The sequence below is a fragment of the Marmota flaviventris genome, chromosome 8 (assembly GCF_047511675.1).
Source record: "Marmota flaviventris isolate mMarFla1 chromosome 8, mMarFla1.hap1, whole genome shotgun sequence".
Lineage (NCBI taxonomy): Eukaryota > Metazoa > Chordata > Mammalia > Rodentia > Sciuridae > Marmota > Marmota flaviventris.
Genome location: NC_092505.1, coordinates 87,302,513 through 87,325,104, shown reverse-complemented (window position 1 = coordinate 87,325,104; position 22,592 = coordinate 87,302,513). Strand labels below are relative to the sequence as shown.

Sequence of the window (22,592 nt, the reverse complement as noted above, 5' to 3'; positions counted from 1 at the left end):
AAGACAACTAAATTGTTACCATGCATTCCATAAACATTCAGACTTTTAGAGGTCTTCCATGGTAATCTGGCATTTGACAGTAAGTTTCTATGAGCTGATGGTACTAATGGCCTGCCCCCACTTTAGTTTTCATGTTGCAAGTCCCAGTGGCTCTCCTTATAAAGGGAAACCATGTGATAACTTTCAACTCTTTGACTTCAACTAAATGTCAATAAACTGACAATTACAAACATTTTCCGGACAGGGTAGTTAGACTTATAAAATGAGTCAATTTGTAGGGAAACAAACATATTATCACTTATGATTTGGGTAGTACTAACACCTGGGTCAGGCAGGAGAACATAATTAAGGCAATTGTTTTAAGTTGATAATAGAAACAGAAACAAAGTCATGTTTAGAAGCCTTGAGATTGTTCTTCCAGTCAAGGACATTATCTTTTTTTTTTTTTTAAATCAGACACAATGAATAAATAAATAAAAAGTGATGTGTAAAGAGTGGGAACACATAGGGGAAACAAAAAAAGGTTAAGTGTGCAATTTAAAAAAAAGTCCCTCTACCAGAAGAGACCTGGAACACAGTTCTAAGACACTGTGCTCTACAGTGTCTGGAAAAATGAGTCAGATGTACTTTGCTAAAAAACATATACAGGAGATATGGTTGAAATGAAAATTTCTCAAGGTTCCTTATGAGAGAAAAATACTTGCTAAAGTCATTTCACTCTCATAAAGATAATGGATTTTTTCCTATGATACAGTCTTTTGGCACACAATTTTCTATTCTCAAATTGGATTTGTTATACTATTACATTTTAAAGCAATGCTGCTTATTAGAAATATAATGAGAGACTTGTAATTTAAAAATTTCTAGTAGCCATTTTTTAAAAAGTGAAAAACCCAAGTGAAATTAATAATATATTTTTTGACCCAATATGACCAAAAAATACTATCATTTTAACATGTGGCCAATATGAAAATTATTAAAGCAGTAGTTTGCACACATTTTTTTGAATCAGGTCTTCAAAATCTGTCCATTCTATTCTTATAGCATATCTCAATTTTGAGAAGCTGGAAGTGCCCAGTGCCTATGTGTGACTAGCAGCTAAGGTATTGGACAGTACAGATCTAAAGAGGCTTTTCCCACAAAGACTGGGTGATTCTGGCTTTCCTCTACAAAACTTTCATCGATGCACACTTGTTTACATACTGTTAGTGTCAATCCAGGACAGCATGACCTTGAGCTTGTTTGTTAATTCAGAATTAATAATGACATTAAGCAAAAAAGGGCAAATCTCAAGGAGTCAGCACTTTCTAAGTTCTGATCATCTGGCCAACTCTACTTTTCTCTTCAGTTTGTTCAATGTACTATGGATGGCTTCACTGGAGTATGTTTAGCTAAATCTCTGTTCAAGTTGTGGAACATACCACGAGAATTCCATCGCTTAAAAAATGTTGGAATATAGGACTATTGTACACTTACAATCTGTTGAGTGACGTTATTAAACAAGGCAAGGCGGTCAGTGTTTCAGGGACTTACTTTTTCTTTTATCTATTATGAAATAGTACTTGTCCCAAAGACAGTATTGAAAGAGTAGCCGTTAGCATTGAACATATCTGGAATCTATGATGTGAGAGATTGGTATCGACATACCAGTGATGGAATGGGTCGATGTATTCAGCAGAATGTAGCACTATGTCATAAAGGGCTTTACAGGAGACACTGGGACAAACATGTTGAGACACTGGAACATTCACACAGCGTAACGAGTAAGAAGGTGGTATGGTACACGCACTGAATGCTGTGGTTGCCATGGGAAGTACTCACTTTTTCAGATCATTCTGCTTCTTTTGGATTTGTGCACGCCACTGGCGCATGGCAGGGAAGAAGCCACTTGTGTATAGTGGAGCAAGTATATCAACTAATAAAACTGCATTTGACTGAGAAATAATTGTATCACAGCTGTCACTGAATTAATTTCATAAAATCATCAACACAACAGGTGCATTAAATTTTATGAATCAGAATTCTCCATTTGCTGATTCATAAGCTGGCCAGTATGCAACAAGAATATGATGCATCCAAGAAAGCATTATGTAATCTTCATGCAGAAAAACTGTAACTAGTATCTTAGAAACAGTTAATGCAACATTAGACAGGGATTAAAGAAGGAACTTGGTACACACAAATATTCTGATTATGACAGGATGGTAAGAATCATGATTTCTTTTCTAAGTTAAAAATCCAAGATATTATTTTACATTAAATTTTAAATTCAAGCCTAGATTATAATAGCAATTTTAAATATTTGGAAATGATTTCTTGAAAATACATAGCAAAATAGTTTGAGGATGGGAGCCTGTCTTAAATTGTGATGTCCTGAGATGACATGTGGTAGCCTTGTTGTACCAACATTGGTACCTAGATGTGCATGGCTCTGCTATTCACTAAAACCTCCAGATAATTCTCACTCCCCAATTACTCACCTGAGAAACTATGGACTGAATATTTTGGATATGGGATTCACAGAGGTCTGTTTCTTATAGGTGGGAGATCAGTGTAAAACTGTATATGCTCTACTATATAAATTAAGAATGGAGAACTTGAAGCAAATATGAAGCAAATTTCATTTCAATTACTATTATGTGTCACTGGGAAGAAGAATCTCTTCTTTGTGAATTAAAATAATCCCTGAGAATCTAAAATTTATCCCAAAGTCCTGGGGATCTTTAATAACTTTAAAAATTATTCAATTTCAATGTTCTATGTTATAATTTTTGTTACTTACAACATAGTACTTAGAATAAAATAAAACCACACATGTTGGCAGCAGCTGGAGATAAGATCTGCTGATATTCTAAAAATAAGTTGCTATAATTTAGCTTTTGATATAAATGCCTTTCATGCGGACTGTAAATGGACATTTTTCTAATTCTAGGCATGTGCATATAATCGGAACTGAATCACTGCATTTACTATTGCATTATGGAAAAAATGAAATGTTTAAAATAACAATCTAATCTAAATTATAAGATAAATGCAAGTAAAAATATTTTTCATTTAAGAATTTAAAACTGGTAGTTCCACAGAGTGGTGATGAGTATATTATACATATTTATGTAGATTTTACAGGGTGTTTCAAAAGTCCCTGAGCACATACAGGATTCACTGTCTCAGTGTGTTTTTGCATACAAATGCAAACTTTTTTTCTATACTTGTTATAATAAATGCTGAAAATGGCCCTCATGTGCTTATAATAGAGAAGGTATTTTTTGTTGTCAAGATCACTAAGTATAAGAAGGGTCACAAATGCCATTTTCTGCATGGGGACTCAGGGACTTTCGGCTCATTCCTGTAAATTAGGTATCCACATAAATATGTATAGACAAATATGTAGTATGCATAGTCACAACATAAATATATTTAACATTTAAGAAAAATTTAGGTATTCTACTGGTAAACTGACATATGTATACAATATAACTGTATTTATTCAAAGGAATTTGATTTTTTTTTTGGTTGTTCAAATGTACTGTTATCTTAATTATTTCTTTCCCAAAGTGATTCACAAGACTCCTTTTAAAGAAGCAACATGTTTTACTTGCATATCCATTTTTAAAACTAAAGTTGAGTAATGAAAATTAATATCCATGAATAAATAACTAAATTTTTAAAGCAATTTTGATTTTCATTTATATTGTACAGTTGTTTCATTGAAACTGTCCTTTTAAAAAATTGGTTCAAGAGTTAATTTTTTTTTTCTTTTCTCTAGTTAGTGATCACATTGTCTGATATATTGACATATGTCAGCTTCCTACAGGAGCCCTAAGGGTCTGCCCACCTGTGATGTCATAGTAAGGAGGGGCTTTTCTTCAGCAGACTCCTCCCTCGGTATCTCCTTCATCACCATGGCAACAGCCTTATCTGCCGCCCTAGAGCCTTTTCCCTACAACAGTGAAATCAACAATGACTTGTGTCAGGAGAAATCTTTAACTTATTATTTATTACAAGATATTCTAATGTTTAAAGAGCAATCCAACATAAATTGAAGAGATAGGCTGCTGCCAGTGCATCTTGAAGCTTTTGGCTGAGGAGAAAACACACAAAATCTGAAAAAAGATGGTTTGTGAACTTTTAGTTAGCTACTTTTTCACCTTTACAACTGGCATATTATATTTAATTTTAACATAGTATTTTATATGTATAATATATGAAAGGCAATTAACATGATATGAGGTATTTTTATAATATCAATTTTAAAACACTATGGCTTGCCTATTATGTTCATTTAAAATTATTACTCTATGACCCTTGAATATTTTGAGTGATAGGAATTTGGGATAGGAATTAGGATGAGGATCTGATTCTCACAGAGGAATTTTGCTAATTGGTCTTTGGAGTCTGTTTTTTTTTTTAGTGAATTGGGCATAAAAAGAGTAGACAAAAATCTCTAAAACTTTCAGTGACTTGACATACCATAAATTCACCCATCTTGTTTGGTGGAAATAGTATGAACTTGGTGAAAAAAATATATATTTTTTTCTTTTTGCAATTTTCAATGTTTTTGAGGTGGAGGAATTTTAGAAATATCTTTCATTTGGAGAACCCTATAAATTCAGAAGGAATAGATGATTAAAGCACTAATCTATCTACATCTACCTGTATCTGTCTATTATTTTCTACTTATCTCATGTATGTGGTAGGGTATGCTGGCTCTTGCTGTCTTGAATTTACCAGATTATGAAATTTTTGAGAGTAAATGTGACATAATGGAAACAAAACAGAACACCTTCTTGACCCCATTAGAAACATCTCATACTATGTAAAAATTAAATAATTTTTAAATATTTTGAAAACAAAAAAACTTGCATTTTCTCAGGTCACACTGGGCAAAGCCTTACTAGAGAAACTCATTTAAGAACACATAGGTACAGCTGTATTGTAAATCTACTTAAAAAATACAAATGTAACATACAGAGATACCATAGGCAAAGAAATAAAAACAAACAGATGGTGATGTGTCATCTGGAAAGAGAATTAAGAACAGGGGTCAATATTAACTCCAGAGCCTGATAAACCTGGTTAGTTTCTATGCAATGAAAAAGAGTAGAATGACATAATTATCTTGAGCTTCCCAAGGGCTTTAAGTACTTGGAAGGAAGGTACATTCTGGGGAGCACAGCAGTATCCCTTTTTTCAGGCATTGACTTTCTAACTTTCTAAACTGTAGCCGGGAGCAGCTTTTATTATGAGAACAAAGAGAATTTCTCTTTTTTTGCAGTTAATAGACCTCAAATGTATGCATTTGTTTACAATGCTATAAGTTTGTTTCTTTGCTTTATTTTGACTTTAGCATTACTGAATGATAAGATAGAATATCAAATGCTAGAGATTTTATTTAGCAGATACATCAGTAGCAATTTTCATATGTGTTCTGAAAATGTTATATGGCTAACAATCCTTAGAATATCTGATTTCCGGGAAAATAAAGAGAATCATAGTGATTTATTGTATAGCAAATTAAGGTGCATACTGATTGTAGGTTTCTTCTTTAATGAGGCAATGTGAACTTTCTAAAATAGAGGTGTAAACAATTCTGGGAAAAGATTTATTATGGTACTATGAATGTTAAAACATTTTTTTTCAAATATAAAAATTATCTGGTTAAAACATTATAACCTATAAGATTAGTATACCTTTATAAGCTACACTCATTTTACACACTAAATGTGGTTTATAACAAATATTTTTTTCAGTTTTTTTTCAAAAAAGCAAAATCACATGTGAGGAAGTCTTTCCATGCTCCAAGAAGTTCTCATAATATAGCAATAAAAAAGTGGCATGCTTATATTTATATTTAAATTCCTACTATACTTAAAAGAACAAATCTAATATTATAAGATATAATTCTAAGAAATTATAATTCAGACTCTTTTCTTGGGCTAAGAAAAAAATGTCAATTGATAAGCATCTCAAAAAATTTCAATTTTTCAATACACCATTTATTTGAAATGCTACCAATCCATACACTATATAGAGATACTTTTTTTACATATGCAACTATAATAGCTAAAATTAGCAACGGACATGCCATTTCACTAAAACAAAAACAAAAACAAAAACAAAACAAAAATTAGTCCTTTCATGCTGAACTCTAGAACAAAGCAGTGGTCAGCTAGAAAGGATGTATAATAAACACATGCGGTGCTTTTTATTCTTGCAGAAAAAACCCACCAAAGCCAGGGTCAGGTCACTTTTTTGAAGACAGTGCCACTTTTTCTTCAAGGTTACACCTACTACCTGAAAAGAGTCAGGACACCCATGTTAGTGCCTGCTAGCAACTTTTTCTGTACAGCCTTTTGGCTTTTGAGATACTATCCCACGAGCCTCACTAGTGTGATACAGCCTTGAGATCAGAAAGGGAAGGTCCGCCACAATGACATCTCCATGGCTCCAGATACAGTGTCTAAGGCACTGCCAACCCAAGGGAAGACACTCACATATCAAGAAGATCTCTCCTGCATCCTAGCACCATCTCCACCTGCTATTGTAACATCAAGTTGTGGTTATTTTTGATTTCTCCATTTATCTTGTGGGATAATACTTCTAGAATTCAGAATGTGGCTGATAATTGATTCAGCAATTCATGAAACTAGTATAATTTGCTTATCAGCAACTCTGCAGGACTGAGTCTGTCATTTTTTTTCTAATATGACCATACCATTTTTTTTTTCTTTTTTGAAGTCAGTGGCTTAAAACATTAAAAGAAGTATATATACATAATTATTCAGTCTTCAAACCCAATTTTCTAAATAAAGCTGTATGAAAGGTTCAATATTGATCTATTATACACTGGAAACACACCCAATCCATATAAGGGGCTTATATACTTATATAGGATTGTATGCCTCTAGATCATTCTTGGAAAGAACAGAAAAGAATCGTGAAACTTCAGAAGTTGTTTACCACTTGGTGACATCCTCTAGTGATTATTTCAGCCTACTTCTTTTCTAATAGCCTGTGAAAATCACGTCTTTCCACTTTTGTGTTGAATTTCTTGAGATATTTTTGACTGTTTAGAAAACAATATTAGCATAAGGGGAGACTTGTTTTTCATGATGCTTAGCTGTTGAAAATTTTTTGCTATTTATCTGTTTCTCTTAGCATTTGTTTCTTCACCAATGAATCATAAAATGATAGCCTTTCTAATGAATAACTATTAAGAATAGTCTTGTTTTTTTTCCTATTATAAAAACAGGCAAAAATGAATGCAACGAAAGGGAATATAGCAAGTGATATTATTTATTAAAAAATCCAAATTTTGACCCACTAGTTTTCTTTTTGTTAATGTGCAACAGAAGATACAGATTACAACATATTGGATGTCATAGGATCTGTTCAGGCTGCATACCAGGCTGTGGAGCCACCAGATGTCTTTAGATGAACTGGTGTTGGCTGCAGTCCTGTCTCACAGAGAAGGGAATTAAACTATTTTGAGATGCTACCATGTGCTGGGCATTCTGTTAGACGTCTGACGTAATTTCACTTGTTTGATCTCGTGGTAATTCTGAGGGTAGATAGTATCCTTCCACAGATAGCTGAGGACATTGAAGCTCAATGCTTGTGTGGTTTGGCTAAGGCTCCCCCCAAAAATCTGTGATGGAGGCAGGAGGAGATTCCAGACTGGCCTCCTAGGCCTGCCTGCTTCCTTCTCTACCACATGGGTGCTATTTGTTCATCTGATTGAAGGAGGCTGGAGCGCTCTCCCTCATGTTCTCCACTGACTCTCATGAATATTATTGTTTTTGATATTGAAGTACAGGTGGCACTCATTTCTCAGTATAATCACTTACACTGGCTATGGCTATAAGAAAAAAATATTTTTTTATGATGATGGGGATTTGAACTCAGGGCCCCCCAGAACACTAGGTGAGTGCTCTACCAATGAGTTATAGCTCCAGCATCCTCAGATGATGATCAATATTGAGATGTGTTTTCCTCCTCTATTCTGGAAGAATCAACCATCCACGATTTTACTCAGGATCACATTCCTAACAAAATGCTTCTGTTTCATTTTCTCTTCATAGAAAATGAATCTAAGCATTTCATGTATTCAGACTTTTTATTTTATGGACCTTAACAGGCTTAATAAGCTCTAGCTTCATCTAATTCTTGCTAAACAGGAACTAAATGCCATTATGCCATCTTTACCAAGATTGTTTGAGTTCTATTTTGGGTGCGTGAAATACTTAAAGAATGCAATTCCACAGTTACAGTTCATTTGTAATCAATTTCCTAGTTGCCAATTCTATTATCACTACCATGGAGTTTGTAATTTAAAAATTATGTATATTATTTATCAACAACAATCTAGACTCTATTTATTGGAGATATTAAGTAAAAGAAATGAAAAACATATTAAGATAGGGAGAAAGTAAATGACTATAATATTTTTTTAAAAAACCTTGCTATAAATTCTTTTTTAAAATTTTTTATTAGTTTTTTAAATTTTTTTTAAATGACTATAATATTAAATAAGTTTGCTTACCTAAAACTAGTATGTGGATTTTAAAAATAGTCTTTTTTTTGTTCTGATTATAATAATCAAAAACAAGAACATATTGTTGCCAAAAATTGAGTAAAAATAGAAATAGGAAAAATAAAAATAGTATCTCTGATTTTTTCATGCATTTTTCCAAAATTTTATATTTTATTTTTACAATGTTGGAAATCAAATAGTATTTTTAGGATGAATGTTTTAAGGATAGACATATTACCTTCAAGCTTATAAGTATAAATCTATTGCATATATTTCTTCATATACATATAATACATGTAAATGAATAAAAAATATATCTACATAATTTTAGAAACACTTTGAAGTGAAATATTCAGTTTCACATATGCTAAAAATTATAGGTCTCACAAATCAGCACCCTGAACTTAAGCACCTGCATGAAACTGGCCATGAAAAGACTAGCAGTTCTAATGGCTTTTCTCGTGCTCATGTGCAGAGACAGGCTAACATCATTTCACTTGGGAAGGTGAATGTCATGATAAGTGTCAAGCTCTCTTTAACATGGAAAAGGTCAGGTAATGTTTTCCAGTGGCCTCTGCCTACCATTTGGTGTCCTTTCCCAGTTGGGTGTGCTCCTGTAGATTTTCTCCAACGTAGAGTAGGGTTCAGCACATGCTGGCTCTTTCTTAACTCACCCCCAACCCGGACAGAGTGTTTTGTTCATTTTTAAAGTGGTAGAAATAGAACTACATCTGGGCCTATTGGTTCTTCTTTCTAAACATCTTGAAGGAAGTGCCATCTAGTTGTAAATAACTGGGAAGCATGGACAGAATTCTATTCTTTTAATCAGAGATTCAAATGTGAATTTCACAAGTCATAATGAATTCCCCATGGGTTCAGTGATCTGTGGCTGGAAATAATGTGATTTCCTATTCCCTAATAAGAATAGTCAAGTCACAGCAAATAAATTGGTGACTATTTATTTGCAATAATGGCAAATAAATTTAAGAAGAATTTAAGAGGTGGGCTCCCCATTCACCATCTATTTCTCCCTTACTGTGTCTTTATCCCCTCCATCCAGCTTTGTATTTTTCAGACCCAAGTGACCCTGGTGTATACTTCTTCAAGCCATAAACTTCTCTGGGAAGTCTTCTGAGATCAATGAGGAGTGACTCTAATTACCTTCTATTATACAACTTCTGTGCCTTTGGTTTGTGTTATGTGTTAATTGGCACTTTTTTTGTTTTGCCCTTCTGGAAGGACTATAGATGGGTGGGGTGGAGAGCAGACGGCAGAAATAGACGGATAACAATTTCTACGGTGTTTGATAATAAGCCTTCACCCATAAAAACCACTGGAATTTCAAGGCCACCTGTGCAGATTTACTTTCCTTGGCCTGAATTCTTGGTGCTGGGTGAAAGTCTGACTTTCATGGGCTCTGTGAATTTTTCCCTTCATGGGCCATTCCTCTATATATAAAAAAAAAAAAATCAGAGCATTTAGGGCCAAGGCAGAAAGCCCCTGTAGTATCATTACTCTCAGAACATAAACGCCTCCAGAAAACAGAAAACAGGTGTCAGCATCTCATTCTCTCTTGATTGACTATCCAGAAGCACTTCTCTCTTCCTTTATTTAAAAAAAATCTATCTATCTATATAAATGTATATATACATAAATACATATACATATTTATGTGTATATGTGTGTGTGTGTTCAATGGCCAGAGTCACCAATTGGTTCCAAAGCACTTCTTGCCATTTTTTTCCCTGATGGCATAGTTGGTCACTTGAGGAGCAGAACTGTCCAGTATCCCAAAGTCCCTAGCTATGCATGTAGCTTAAGCTCCTCCCTGGGGGCTTATTATAATCTGTTTTTTTATGTAAAATGTTTTCATCTATGTCTCACCAATGACACTGTCTTGTGAGAGCAAATATTTTGTTTTTTACTTATGAATGATATTGCATTATTTGGTATAGGTCTCCACAGGCACATAACAGGTGCTCAGGTATGCAACAAATATACGTATACTGGGTATCTTTCTCAAATTATTCAAGATTCTGAAATCACATAATATGGCCAACTTTGACGGAAGGTGACTCTGAATGAGATAAAAAGTTTTAATTAGATGGTTAAGGAATTGAAATAGTTTCAAGCATATAAATGGAAATTCATTAAAATTAATACAGTGTTGTCAGGTAAAGGTGCTTAAAATTTGCTTGAAAGGACAGATAAGACTTTTTTTTTTAATTAACAAGATCCATTTGTCTATAAATAATTCACCATTTGTTTGTTCTTTGGAGAAGTTTAAACATTCTGGTCCACTTCAGTCACACTGTTGTCCCAAGATTATTTACCCTGATTCTCATCACAGATGGTCAAGGCAAGAGTACTCAGTCCTCCTCCGCCTATGACCAGCTCTGAATCAATGAAGTTTTACTTCTAGGTTTCCTCTGATTAATGTGGCTCTGAATTACTTGTGAGTTATTTTATCTTAAGGGTGAGCTCCTTGATGTATACCTGCAAGCAACTCTTTCTGCTTAGCATGGACTGACTTAAACATTTTTCTGCTTTTGACATTGGCCTTATATTGAGGATATTATAAAGAATACATACTGGATAATTAAGCAGTAAAAGTACAATGAAATATATTTTTTTGTGAGTCAAATCTCAAATTTGTTATATTTTGGGAGGCCTTTAATGACTATCTGAAATATGTATCCCCCAAATGTAATTCAAGTTAAAGGGTTGTTGTTATTATTTTCAATTCCTTGTCAAATAGACAATTTGCAAACAAACAAATGAACAACAACAACAACATCAACAACAAATCCTAAAGCCCATTTACTTTAAAGGTCAATTTTAAGAAAAAAGGAAAATGACTGAAAATACAAAGTCCTTAAGATTACTTTCTTTTTCTTTTCAAAAAAATCCCCTCCTCCTCCAGAACAAGCACAGATAAATGGATGTCATGGCACTTGAGAGGACGTGAAGTATGAGGATCACTTATCACCTGCATAGGTAGTTGCTGAAACTATGCTGGTTCAATAGTATTTGGGGCATAGCAGGAGGTGAGATGTGTGTGACCTCTTGGGTAGGGAGTCAGGGAAGAGACCTTGAGACCTGGTTTCTAGTGTATACAGGTAGCCATGCAGGTGTAGGCTACTAGATCTTATGAGGAAACCGGGGTCCTCCCACACATATGTGGTCCTCCAACACATATAAAAAGTTGGTTCCTTAATTTTTATAATTTTTTAGTTTCTATGTTTTCTAAAATTAGAAAATATTTTAAAGCAAATATAATGAATAAGAATCTATATAGGTTAAAAAAAATAGTCAAGATGATGAAAAACTTCCCTTGAATTAATGTAGTTTACCCCTGAAACTGTTTTACTTATTGATGATTCAATTTATTCTCCCAATTTCTTGCCTTTAGTAAATAAAATATACATACTAAATCAAAGAACAAATCACAAGAAAGAATTTTATCCTCCTACCACATTGGAGGCCTTTAAATGTTGAAGGTCATTATCTCGGGGCAAAGACATTGAATTCCCTCCTTTTTAGAAACAGTTGAACCATCATGTGTTAAATATACCCTTACCAAATTATTGAATCTGAGACAGGTTTATCCAGATGTCATAAGGTGGAGTTACACTGTATCTGATTTCATTCTAGAAGAGGGCCATTCACTGTTGAACTGGAGTTCACCCCCTCTATGAATATTTCAGGCGAATTCTATTACTAATGTATGAGCCAGAATTGTGGCCTTGGAGACTGATGGTTCAGTAGTCTTCTTTGTGGCTTTCCTAATTTTCTGGCAGGTGCAAATGCTTTTATCTGCTTGTTCCCCAGTCCCCAAATGCCCCAGTTTTGTTGATATAACTTAGGAAATGCATATTATAGAAATCAGGCCAAATTCATAAGATACTAGCCAAGAAACTCTGCAGGTAAGGTACTCCATCTGGTTGATGTCTCTGAAACAGCTTTCCAAGAGAAAAACTGAGGCTTTGGATATTCCTATACTAAAATTATGGATTGGACTCAGCTTGTCCTGATATTCCTCTGGGGGTCATTGGCAATGTGTGGGTTGTTTCCTCTGAATGCCTCTGTGTTCCTTGAAAGCGGATGCATATTCTCTTTCATCTTGTGAATAGATAAGAAAAGGACAGAGAAACCTTGGTGCTGTGAGCCACAGTGTAGCCAGATGTGGTCAAGGTGATTATCAACTAATGCATCCAGTGTATCTTCCAGGAGAAAGAAAAATGTTCATGTGGCCTGTTGGCTCTCACCCTAGGACTGGAGTCACGACAGGAGTTTCAATCCCAGTTCTGCATTTTGTAAATTATCCTAAGCCTCCATTTTACCTTCTGCAAATGGGACTGAAATACTGTCTACTTCCCAAATTTGTGAGAATTAAAATGACATAGTATATATGAAAACATTTTCTACAATGCCTGGCACATAGTGAGTACCCAATACATATTAATTGACTATGAACTGTGACTGCCAAGATCATGAACTCTGTTGACTTAAAATGGTGCCATGTTATGTCTGTATTCATCCATGGAGTAAGTAGTGATAGTTCTGTTCTCATTGTTGTATGGTATTCCATCATCTGAATATACCACAATATATCCATTTAACTTTTGATGGACATTGGGGTGGTTCCAGTTTTTGGCTAGTACAGAAAACACTGAATGGACCTGAATTTGGAAGGCTCAGGGACTATAGAGGGACAAATAAAGGAAATTGAAAAATAAACGTGAAAAGAGACTTGAATTACAGCAATAGAGACACCGAATCATCACAGCATGGATAAAAGGTCTAATCCATGAGCAAATTAAGATGGAAATCTGAGTATCTGTAATCAATAAGCAAAGCCTAGGGCTGGGATGACTTAAAAGGACTAAGAAAGCATTGAAATCAAAGATCAGAAGCAAAAAGATGATGCTCAGTCTAGCCACCAGTAGATAATCAAAAAACATTTCTCTAATGTTCTAGGATTAGTGACTCTTAGGTGTTAAGCTGTGTCCACTAAAATTCTTAAGCTGCAAACCTTCATTCTAGTACATCAGAATGTGACTCTTATTTAGAAATGGGGTTGGAAAAGAGGTCATTAAGTTAAAAGGAGGCCTTGTGGGTCTCAATCCAATCTGACAGGTATTCTTTAAAAAGCACGTTAGGACAGACGTGCACAGAGAGAAGACCCTGTGAAGATACAGGGAGAAACTGGCCATCTATAAGCCAGAGAGAGAAACCTCATAAGAAACCAACCCTGCCAACACCTTGATCTCAAACTTCTTTTTTCCAGAACCAGGAGAAAATAAATTTTTATTGTTTAAGTCAATCAATCTATTCGACTGTTATATGGAAGCCCCAGCCAACAAATATGGTCACAGAACTACTACCTATGAATGATTCCAAAGTGGTCTATCTTTTGTACCTCAGTCAAGCAGTTACAAAAGTCTAAAGATGATTTACTCAGAGGGGTATTTGAAGCCTTCTCAGCAAATTCCTTTTCATTTTTTTTTAGTGTGATCAAAATAACATCATAGATACTAAAAACTAGAACCTTTGAACCCTTGGCCACCTGTAATGGACAATGACAATGTCAGGGATAGTTGCCCAAAAGATTGAAGAATGAAGACTGTGTCTGGAGTGGTCAGTCAGTCATTGCCAACAGGGGCTCTGCTTTCTTAAACTGAACTGAGGTTTGAGCCACGTGACCTTGAGTTACAGTTTGGAACTTCTTGAAAAAGAATTTTCTTGTGGAAAATCAAGTTTCCTTTGATTTCTAAAGCTCCAAAGAAATTACTTGCTTCCAACTAAAAGTTTCTTAAATTATATACATTTTAAAGAGTTTAGTTAGTTAATATAAACATGAGTTAAAATACATAATGTGTACAAAAAATAGAGCAGTTAAAAATGGAACACTTGGAAAAAAATCACAGGTAGTTTTTAATATTTTTCAAAAAGCTCTTGCTAATTTCACTGTAGCCTATTTTGGAGGAGGCTTGTAGCTTGTCTCTGGCTATCAGATACAGGCTGGCCTGTTCTGACCTACGTATGTAGACAACAGCTTAGGATGATATTCACAGAGAACTTTAAATGAATTAGAACCCCTGGGGGGCCTGAATGTTTTAAATAAAACCAACTTCCCCTTAAATCTGTAACTCTCACTCTGTTGGTTATACACATGATGTACCAGCTCATTTTACTTTTCTATTAAACTTTCTGGCTATAATCGCAGTCCTGATTAGTTTTAAATGTAGGACACTTGTTATAAATATCAATACATGTATGAAATTTGCTATTGGAACTACTACTTAAGTACTTATTAAAAACCAAAGAAGACACTTCTCAGTTCTCTCCCCTATCATACTTGGTGATATCCAGGATGGCTGGGCTAGGAGGCAGATGACTCCAGACCCAGTGTTTGGATTGTGCATAGACCCAAGTCCCACTATCTGTATTCTACAGCTGCTTTATTAGAGGCTGTACTTCAACTGACAAACCAGAAAGGAAAGAACATTTTTGCCTTTTCTTATGTATTAGTCCATTTGCCGATCTGTGAACTCTTTAAGTTGCTGAGGGTTGCTCTAACCCAGCTTTGTATGGTATCGTGGTTTTACATGCATGTTGTTACTGAGCTTAGGTGATCTATATGGACAGAGCACAGGAAGTGGACTTAAAAGTGAGAACAAATGCTTTCCTTTCTTGTGTGACCTTGGAAAGAGAACTTGGTCTTCTCTAAGCTGATGCTAATAATGGCCTTGCTTACTTCACAGGGGTTTTGTGAGGCTCAAATAGATAATATATGTAAAGGTGAGCGTTCAGTATGGTCTAATAATGCTATAAATCAGCAAAATTCTATTAGCCGAGTAAATTATTTTCCATATGCATTTGGGAGTCCATAGTATCTGAAAGAACTATTTATTATTTTGAAATAATAATCTGATAATACTACACTAGATGAAATGAAAAAGTTAATGGATTTCCCCTAACAATAGACTCCAAGGCAAGTCTTGAACTGGCCCATTATAGCTGCAGTTGCAAAACTCCAAGGTACCATAAGATTGCTAATGAATTCACAGACTGTTTTATGTGCTCTAGGATTGACAAATAGACAGCCATATTAGGAAATCTACCCAATCAAAGTTATATAATCACAATATAAAAGGTGACTTTCTACTTTCAAAGTCTAAGAAACAATTTAATGTAGAAGACATTAAGATTCTTGAAACATTTCTAGCAGTCCTCAAAATACATATTTCTACTAATTAGTTCACTGTTTTGACTGGTAAATTATAAATAAGCATTACATTCATATCTTGTTTCCAATTCTGAAGAATTAGGAGAGTTTGGTGGACCATTTTATTCATGGATATATTGGATAATTTCCACTATGCTGGTCATTAAGCATGATTGCCTATGTCTCCTGTACTGGATATATGCTCATACTTTGTGTCCCAAGCTACTACAAATAGGCAGAAGAGAAATCTAATCAGTTTTAAGTTGCTTATGTAGTTTTTCCAATATGCTGTAAGTGGATTCCCTGCTAGTTTCTACATTTTCTTCTTTCTAACTCTCAGATATATATCAAAAGAATTAACATTTAAAAGAAATTTGAATTGAACTCAGTTCAACCTGCTAAATAATGCATCATGGACTTTTAGTTCTCCAGATAAAAGCAACTACATGATACTGATATTTAATTAGAAAACTTAAAATTTTAGATAGATTATATATATTTCCTTTAACTTTAAAAATCTTTGTTGTTCTCACATTGACATGTTATTTGTAGTCATTTAACCCCATCTCTGACAACCACCTCTGGAAGAACTATAGAGCAAGAACAGATGCACCCAGCAAATGCCCTGATGTCCTCATTCTTCAAAGAAAATATTAGGCTTAGAATATTGCACTTTGTAAGGGAGAAGAAGGACATATTAACATATATAGGAATATTTATCACTAGAAAAGGAGTGTTTTTCCACCCTTTAGTTGGTCTTAAGATAATGAAAGTTTTCAATTAATTAGAATTCTCCAGTGCTTTTGAATCTTCTTATTATTTGAAGCTTTATGGTATTTTACTAGACCTAAAGTCAACGACTTCCTTTCTAAATACACCCAAAGGCTGCTTTCCCCCAAATGTTACCATCAAAGTTCTAGAAGGGTCAGATATTTTAAAAGCTTACTTCCTGTTTTTTCTCTTAGGCCAGACAGTTGCTTTAGGCATAACTTATGTGTCTTTAATTCAACAGTATAAAAAAGTTATATTCACTTTATGGTCTTCTTTTATAATAAATGTCTTTAAAGTTCTCATTGCAAATTATTTTAAGAGATTTTCCATTTTAGTAAAAAGCTCAACCTACTCTGTTAGTAAAGTCATCAAGATTAGAAAGTTTTGGATATATATTTTTTTCTGCATGACTTTCCCAAGATTTTAAAACATAATTTGTTCAATAGGTTTAGGATTTGACCTTTTCTTTCAAAAGTAAAAACAAAGTTTGCACTTTTTCTTCATTTAAAAAGAAATCATTATTTTATCAGAGAAGATTAATTAGAAATAGAGTAGTATATTTCTTGAATTTGGATATTTTAATATCACTGTGGTTTCAGTTAACAATAAAATAAAACTATGGCAGAGTAAATAAGCCAAGTGACAGTTTTTTGAGGAACTTAATTTGGATTTCTCTATTAATAGAATTTATTGTCTAGTTACGTCTCTTTTAATTATTATGGTAAAATTTTACTTGTTTATTTGTTTTCAGTTTAAATCCTATAAAGGTTTATGATTTTCTTTTGGAGTCACATCATGACAGGGAATGTTCTGAGATCTGCAGGATCCTGTTTCATTTCTTCCCTATCCCATGGCTCCCCCTTGCCAGGTTTAGGCACCACTCACCATGTGGATTAAGGCTGCATAGATCAAATTACCCTGGTTTTGTTTTCTGTAGGAAAAAAATTTCATTTGGAATTCCCTCTCCTTCCTACATGGTGAATTCTGCTAATTCTTCCAGATTCAGCTCAATAGCCACCTTTTCTTTATTGAAGTCTGAACTGCAATCTTCTTGGAGTTAGACGTTAGGTCTCATTCTATTTAGTGTTGCCACACACACAAGGTCTTCTGGGGTATAGGTGATAAAATGAAGGATTATTGAATGAAAGAAGGCATGGAGAGGTTGGCAGATGATACATGGTTATGTCTGCCTAAGACTTCTTTAGGTTTCTTCCAAATCTAGGTTACAGTGGATAAAACCATCTCCTTCCCAAATTCTTCCACCAACATCTGAGCAGAGGCTAGGGATGGCAATGGCTTCAGGATAAGATGCACATGGAGTCCTTTCCAGTGATAACTTCAAACTTTTTGGTTTCATTTCAGTAACTGAGGAAAAGGTGGTTAAGAGGGTATGGCACAGTCATAGGCCATTTTCATATTTTCTGCAAAGCCCTTGTGAGGGTGGTGGAAATTCCATTTGGATTAAAATATAATAGCAACATGGAAGAAGGAGAATTCAGCAATGTGGAAAAGGCGAGAATGAAGATTGGCTAAAAACACTTCTTCAAAATTAAAACTCTTTTTTTAGTGCCAACTTAATCCTCTTCCCCCATCCCTTCTCCTTTCCCCAATTATTCTCCCAAATTTCCAGTGATATCTGCTGCAGACACAAATATCTTCTATAGATGAAGTCTTTTGCTTGTATTTGAGGGACGGAGCCAAGTTCCAAGTTTAACTTGACAAGATGTGGAGGAAGAAGAAAAGACAGAGGAGTAATGTTGTGTGTTTTGCTGAGTGTTGTTCATGAACAGTCCAGAAAATAGTGCCTGGCACAGAGGAGGTATTTTGGTACTTAACTGTTTGTTGAATGAATTTAAAAAGTTCACAAACAACCTGTAAAGTAGAAGCAGGTGCTCAGAACCAGAGAATTCACAAAAATCTTGTGTAGTGGGGTGGGAGGTGTTGAATTTCACAGCTCAGGAGTGTCTTCAGTTGATCTTATCCTGATCCTAAGATTCAGGGAGATCAGGCTGGCATAGAGGTTAAATGAAACAGAAGAGAAGAAACTATAACTTTCATTTAAAAAATGCCTTAAAGAAGGACTAGTGCATTCGTGTTTAGTGATATTGACACCAACACAAATTAGCTTAGTGATGTGATATGGGCAGAGAAGTCACTTTTTGAAGGTTAGTAGAAAAAGTTGAAAATTGCAATAATGTTTTATGTGAAAATATAGTAATTATGTGTTCTTCCCAGAGGAGGATTGGGAGCACTTCCTGATCTTCTGAGTTAAACAATTTCCTGAGCTGCATGAGAACAAAGGAGGCGAGAGGCGGTGTGGATGAAGTCAGCGCTGGAGCAGGTGGCTGCGTATTGGATGTGCTCTCCAGTTCGGAGCTCCCAAGAACCAGACATTTCTTTATTTGACGTTTAACAAATGAAAATAAGAATTTCTACTTTTAAGGAAATGGCTCAGAATTGTGAGCTTTTTTGAAAAGCGTCATGGTCCAAAGAAAAGAGATGTCCATTGGAGTGGCAGTCATGAAATTGATGGCTGAAATGGTATTAAGCACATTGACAACTCTCAGTCAGTCTCACAGACACATCTTTAGAATGGTGATGATCACATCCTCATTTTATAGAAGTATTTGAAACCCAGAGACAGGATTGCCTGAAGACAGGCACCTAACAATAATAGTAATGCTATTTGTAGTATCCATGGGAGATGGACAGGTGCCTAACAATAGTAGTAATGCTATTTGTAGTACCCATGGGAGATTTGTTTCAGGAACCCCTTGGATACCCAAATCCATGGATGCTCAAGTCCCCTAGGTAAAATGACATAGTATTTGCATATAGCCTATGTGCATCCTTCCGTATGCTTTAAATCATCTCTAGATTACTTATAATAGCTAATATGACGCAACTGCTTTGTAAAAAAGTTTTTGAACTGTTTAGGGAATAATTACAAGAAAGCAAAGACTATAAATGTTCAGTACAGATGAGATTGTTTTTTCTTGAATATTTTCAATTTGAGTTTGATTGAATCAACTAATGTGGAACCACAGAAAAGAAGGATGACTGTAATCAGTTATTTAGTATCTAAAATATATCAGGTACTGTGACAAATGCTTTGCATGTATTCCAATATTACCTAGATATCTCAACAACTCTTCCAGGTGTGTACTTTTCTTTCTTTCTTTTTTTTTTTTTTTTTCAGTATCAGGGATTGAACTCAGGGGTACTTAACCACTGAGCCACATCTCCAGCCTTTTTTTTGTGTGTTTTATTTAGAGACAGGGTCTCACTGAGTTGCTCAGGGCCTTGCTAAGTTTCTGAGGCTGGCTTTGAACTAGTGATTATCCTGCCTCAACCCCCTGAGCCCCTGGGGTTACAGGCATGTGCCAAAACACCAGCCCAGGTGTATACTTTTATCATGACCATTTTATAGATGAAGAAACTGAAACAGGTGAGCAGGGAGCAGGGAATTTGGAAGGGGCAGTCCTTGTTCTTCTCTCTAATGGACATTTTGTCAAATGTTATCTCAGAAGAGATAAGAAAAGCAAGCACTTCTGACACTTAACTATTTGTGGTTTTTTTTTTTTGCAGTTTTTTTTATATGAAAGATAAGGAGAAGTTTCTGCCAAGCTTACCTTTCCCTTCATCACAGAAACATGATGCATAGGTGTCCCGCCCATGGGTCCTAGCCCTGCTCATCCAGTGGCAGCCCATCCTATTTGCAAATTACTCAAGAGGAAACATGTGCCAAACACCCTGTGAACTTGGACACAGAAGCAGTCTGAGTTGCATCAAGTGTGAATCAAGGGTGCCTATAAAGGGTCCCATAATTATCTGCCAAAACGAAGACCCAGTTCCTGACAATCCTGCCTGGGAAATGTTTTCACAGCCTAAAAACTGTTTCTATTTGTTTCATGCATTCTTATCCGTCACGTAGAAAGAGGCAGCTTGCCGTAGTGGTGGAGAGAACTTCAACTTCAGTGTCAAACCCATAATCATGTCCCACCACTGTTCTTCACTGTGGTGTCATTAAAGGAAGTGTCAGAAGCCACTTTGCCCAAGTGCTTTAGGGATTCTACTCGATCTCCCACATGAAGAATTGGGCAGGATGTCTTAGTATTTCATAGACTTTGTCTTTTTCTTTTTAATGGTGACTGTTATACACAAAAAGAATCCAGAATGTAGAGAGGAGAAGCCACTAGAGCATAGAATGATATCAAGTTCCCGTGTCTGCGGAATGCACTTCCAAATCCTCACTTATCCTTGAAATACAGTGTTCAGTGGGGAATGGAGGACTCTGAAGCAAATTCCAAATGCTGCTTTCATTCCACAGACTCCCCTCACTGTCCACTGCCTGTGGATGTGTCTCATGTACGCTGGCAGCCACCCACCAATGGTGGCAGAGGGCTTATGCCATTTAAAATGGTGATGGCTTTTATCTTGCCCAAGAGAAAGGACAGATGAAGAAATAAGCAGAGCAGAAAGAAAAGGAGACTAATGTTTCTCAACTGTCCACAGTGTTCACTCCCTGCCCTGAGCTCTTGCAGTATAAAGCTGTGGAGTAGATGTCATTATTCCCATTTCAACAGATGAGAATGGAAAAGCTCAAAAACAAAACAAAACAAAACAAAACAATTTTACCTGAATCAGAACTTCTAAGTGAGAGTGCTTGGACTTGAACTTGGGCTCTTTGCTTCTTGATTCAGGGGGAGGTAGAAAGGGAGTTTTACTAATGAAACACTTCAGGGACACTTAAAAAAGCCTCTGTGCCATGATGGCTCCAGGGTTTTCAGCATAAATATATCCAGTGCTGAGTAGAAGAGAGCAGAGCTTGGGGTCCAATGTGCTTGTGCCCTAATCCTGGCTCTCACTCTACCAGCCCAGTGTGTCCTGTGTGGCAGTAGAAGTTTATTCAGAGAGGTTGCTTGGAATTCATGTGCTTTTCTCCACGCAGGAAACAGACTGCAGTGCAAATTCTGAAGTACCACTAAGTGGAACCCAGGAGGAGAAAAGGGCATGACCAAGAGTGTGGGCTCAGCGTCAGACAGACTTGGCTGCTGACCACAGCACTGAAGAGAGGGAATGAGACAAAGGGGTTAAAAGTACAAACTCTTGCTGGGTGCAGTGGTGCATCCCTGTAATCCCAGCAGCTCAGGAGGCTGAGGCAGGAGGATCACAAGTTCAAAGCCAAGCGAGGTGCTAAGCAACTCCGTGAGACCCTGTCTCTAAATAAAATACAAAATTGGGCTGGGGATGTGGCTCGGTGGTCAAGTGCACCTGACTTCAATCCCTGATTACCCTGCCCCCGCCAAAAAAAAAAAAAAAAAAAAAAATACAAACTCTGGGCTCTCAACCCAGCTCAGGCACTTCCTAGTTCTTCCTGCTTCATCTCTCTGTGTCTCACTTCATCTAAAAAATAGTTGTGATATGAGTATATACCCCAAAGAGTGTTTGTGACCGAGGTCCTATTGGAATACATGTAAGGTGTTTGTCACAGCACCTGATACACGTTAGAGCTCACTCTGTGACTACAGTCAGTCTGGAGGCAGGCAGGGGAGAGGAACCCTCAAGGCTGAGATCTGGAGGGATCTCCAGGATGGCTGCCCTCACCGCCTCCCAGTCAGAACCTGATTCTTTCAGATGGCTTCTTCCTTAGTCCTTTCCTTTCCAGAGGGGCTCTCCTGAGGGCCCCCTCCTTCCTCTCTCAATCTCATTTTGATTTAGCCAGGTTGGGCCTTTTATAAAACAAAATTTGTGTTTAAGCATCCTTCCCTTAGCTTTAACAGAGGATCTGAATCATCCCTTTCTCTGATGCAGAGTTTGAATCCAAAGTGTTTCAAAAAAACATGGTTTTAAGTGAGGAAAGAGCTGAGCATTAACAGGGAACCTTTGTGTGACAGCTCAATGACGTGGTTGACCTAATTTAATCCTCATGAAAATCTTACAAAATGAAGGTATTATTCTTCCCGAGTTTAATAAAAAGGAGATAGGCTCAGAGAGGTTAAACCATTTGCCCAAGGCCATCAGGAGAATAAATACTATTCTCTAGACATGCCTTAA

At 35.9% G+C, this 22,592-nt stretch overlaps 1 protein-coding gene across 5 annotated transcripts in view; it reads right to left on the bottom strand.

The window, feature by feature from the left end:
- Pex5l (peroxisomal biogenesis factor 5 like) overlaps window positions 1–22,592 on the bottom strand; it is a 166,932-nt gene that overhangs the window by 91,197 nt on the left and 53,143 nt on the right. For 2 of the 5 annotated variants that reach the window (XM_027942162.2, XM_027942166.2), the window contains exon 3: window positions 3,836–3,940. The exons of the other annotated variants lie outside the window; for them this stretch is intronic. In XM_027942162.2, the coding sequence (XP_027797963.1) occupies window positions 3,836–3,940 (105 nt within the window). The remainder of the gene's footprint in view (window positions 1–3,835; window positions 3,941–22,592) is intronic. 5 annotated transcript variants of the gene reach the window in all.